This window comes from Chaetura pelagica, unplaced genomic scaffold (assembly GCF_000747805.2).
Source record: "Chaetura pelagica isolate M959 unplaced genomic scaffold, ChaPel_1.0 scaffold171, whole genome shotgun sequence".
Lineage (NCBI taxonomy): Eukaryota > Metazoa > Chordata > Aves > Apodiformes > Apodidae > Chaetura > Chaetura pelagica.
In genome coordinates, this window is record NW_009952066.1 from 3,745,808 (window position 1) to 3,749,350 (window position 3,543).

General features: G+C 38.0%; 1 protein-coding gene across 1 annotated transcript in view; it reads left to right on the plus strand.

Moving 5' to 3' along the window:
* Window positions 1-2,960, plus strand: part of NUS1 (nuclear undecaprenyl pyrophosphate synthase 1 homolog (S. cerevisiae)) — a 7,298-nt gene extending 4,338 nt beyond the window's left edge. Inside the window, exons 3-4 of the mRNA XM_010004873.1 lie at window positions 1,928-2,027; window positions 2,729-2,960. Coding sequence (XP_010003175.1) covers window positions 1,928-2,027; window positions 2,729-2,819 — 191 coding nt within the window. The 3' untranslated portion in view covers window positions 2,820-2,960. The remainder of the gene's footprint in view (window positions 1-1,927; window positions 2,028-2,728) is intronic.
* Window positions 2,961-3,543: the final 583 nt, after the last annotated feature.

Sequence of the window (3,543 nt, forward strand, 5' to 3'; positions counted from 1 at the left end):
AGTAAATCTGTCCTCTTCCTCCAGAGTCCCTGCTCCTAAGTATTCACTGGTTCCCTTCTGAGCTCTGTCATACTAACATCCTTGCTTCTGAACACACAAGTGGCTTTTGCTTTATAATTTTTTTTCTTAACTTAAAGATAGGATTTGGACTACGGCACGTGGTACTCGTATCTAAATACTTCATCATTCCTTAGAAATGCACGTGCTTGGAAAAGAACCTTTTACAAGAGGTAAATAAGTTATTATTGAGACAATTCAGTAGACATAGAGGATATGAAATTCTTGAAATCTCTGGCTTCAGTTTCAAAACTTGGGTATATCAAAATCTGGTAGGACCATAGTTTCCTGTTCTGTTATTCCTGAAGTTAAATTCCCCTACAACTAAACTTAAACTTGTAAAAGGCTTTTGACTGTTTGGTTGTTTTTTTAAACAAGTGTGAAAATAACTTAGAAATAACATCTGAAGTTCAGAGCAAATAGGCAATACTAAACTTTTTAATCTACTAAAGGTAGGGTTATGCAATGTAAGCACTCTTGCAGTTAACTTGTAGATTTAGTGCCTAATGGAAGGGATAACAAGAAATAGCATGCAATAATCATGACTAATTGCAGCACTATAAGAAAGCAGGGTTATGACTGCTGAAATGCTTTTCAGATGAGCTAGGTTAGGTGCATGAAGAACAGCTTACCTTCTAGGCGCCCCTTGAGGTACTATAATGGTTTTCATGTATTGCCCTAATCGACTTACTAGAATTAGCAGGGAAAGCTGGACTAAGACTGTTCATTCTAAGCTTATTGCCTGTCTTTCAATTTTAGCCTGGAGTTACTCAGGCATAGCAGAAGTGTATGGAAGGGAAACGGTGTCATTTGGCCACTGATTGTCTTCAAGCTCAGCAGATCAGTAGCATGCTCTCACTGGTGAGCAGGACAGCAAGCTATTAAAAGATTTAATTAGCTTCTCTTTTCTTAGGGAAACTTCCTTGTGCATCAAACTGTAGAATTTGGTCTCAACTCTCATGGAATGAAGCTTAGTTTAGTAACTTTTTTCAAACAGTTGTTTATATTCTCTGTTCCAGAGACTGGGCAGAGACGTTGAGGTCATCTGAGTTTGGATTAGGCTAGTGGAATGACAGTGACTTGCATTTTAAGATACAGGTAGTAAGAGTGTGAGCACTTAGTGAAGTCCTCCAGTGTTATCTAGCCCTTCCCTGGGATGAATCGTGCTGTCCATGTAATAACAGGAAAAAAAATATTGCCTTGCTCTTCCTCAGTCATTAATCAGAAAGATGTCACCTGCAACAGTTTGTCTGAAATTTCATAATAAAGGTTTTTAAAATTCTAGCTCCATACTGAAAGAGACAGTTCACCTGACAGGGTATTTTTATTTATTTATTTATTTACAACTTGTTTTTTTGATGTTCTGTGATACAAATTTTGTTAAGTGGAAGCTTCTCAAGTGTTTTTTTTGTTAGTAGTCCTTTTATTCTACTTGACTACAACTTCACCTAGTCAAGGTAGATCTGCAGTAGGTATGGGTCAGGGTACAGCATGTTCTGCACTACTGGAATCAAGTTTGCCAAGATGAAACTAGAACAAGTCAGTTTAAACAGCAGTTTAAAGGTTGCTGCTATCCAAAACATTGTAACTGTTCCTGTCTCTTCCTTACCAAGTCTTTGAAAACTACCTGACATTAAAATAACAGTCCAGCTTGGGCCTGCAGTGGCTTTCTAAACTTTTGCTCAGCTGGTCCTGTTCAAATGGTGCAAGATGACTCTGACTTGGGCTCTTAATTCTTAGCTTGTTCTCAGGACCTCACTTGATTTTTTTAAAAAAAATGCGTTCATTGAAAAAGCAGGCAGCTCAGGATTTAGAATTTAAAAATCCCTCTGGTGAATTTGACAAAATCTAATTTAATTTGTTCTTACAGGTACAAATGGATTTCCTGATCCTGATTTAGTCTTGAAGTTTGGTCCTGTGGACAGCACATTAGGATTCCTTCCATGGCACATCAGACTGACAGAGATCATGTGAGTTGCCTATTAATATTGAGAAGTGTGTTGGAATAATATCTAACTCTTTATGTGACTTATGAAAATAGCTGTAAGAGGACATCTGTCTAAACAAAGGTGTCTGGAGATTGATTTGAGAGTATTTAAAAATTAAATGAACCTTGTCAAACACTCATTGTTCTCCTTCAGTCACAATTAGGCAGCAGCAGTAGGCTTTACTCTTCAAGTTTAAGCAACAACTTCTGTCACCATCTAGTTTGTGGTGCAATTCCAGTTCTGTCAGTGTTCCTTATGTGGATTTTGACTGGCTTACAGGTTCTGTTGGGGAAACTAAGGATATAAGGGAAATAGGGTAACGTGAGATGATGCCTCTGGATGACGTTCTAGTTTTGCCAATAATTGACCTGAGTTGATATCTCTAAAATCTGAGATCATTTATAGGGCACTTAAAATGTCTGGGCAGACTTGTGCTTCTCCAGCTGTCTCACTAATTCCAAGTGCCCTCTGTGCTTTAATGGGTAGACTTTGCTATAGAGGGTGCCAAGATATTTACAGCTGGTTTAGTTGCTAGAGTTGAGTGACAGTAACAGGGTTGGCAAAAGCTTCACAAGGTTACTCAGACAATAGCTTGCTTCAAGTAGTGATATTCCTCACTGGCTGTGTAAGTTGTGTGATGTTTATAAAAGTTTTTTTTAATTTTTTCTGATTTGCTTTCTCAGTTCTTTGCCTTCCCACCTGAACATCAGCTATGAAGACTTTTTCTCTGCCCTCCATCACTATGCAGCCTGTGAGCAACGCTGGGGAAAGTGACTTCTGGCTGAGCATATGGAGTGAGGCTTTCTATTGAAGGAATTTATGTCTGTTTACAAGCTCCTGTGACCCATAAGTGTGGTTCATAGTCCTTTCTTAATTTATCAACAAATTCAATAAAGTGTCTTACCTTTCTAGAGAGTATGTGTGAATGTGTGAGACTCTATGGGGAGGGGAAATTCACAAATTTCTTGTATGAAAAAGACAGTTATTGTAAGCAATACTGTCCAAAGCTGAATTAATCTCACTTTCATGTCCAAGTGACCAAAAGAACATGCAAGAATTAAATCTTCTGAAATCTAGAGGACAACATAAATAGGAGTTTCATGCCTTGAAGGTCCTTAAATCCAAGGAATAGCTCATGTTAGTTTGTTTGTTTTTACTTCTTCATGGTCAGGCGTTTCAGAGCTAATCACCTGGTTTATCCTAAGATATAGTAAATATATAATACGTGAATTTTAGAGTGGCCAGTATTGGTTCTGTTAACTATGAAAACAGAGACTGCTGCTTTGCTGTGATGACTAAGCCAGCAGTTGGTATCAAGCTCTAGAAATACTGGGAAGATTCCATAAAAAAGAACAGAAACTTCTATGGTAAGTGGATTAGGCAGTCTGTGTAGCACTCATTCAGCCTCTTTTTTTCTTAAAGAGGTAAAATAGAAGATACCTACAGCCCTGAGTGAAACTTCTCTTAGCATCAGGTCAGTTTTCCATGGGGAATAAGC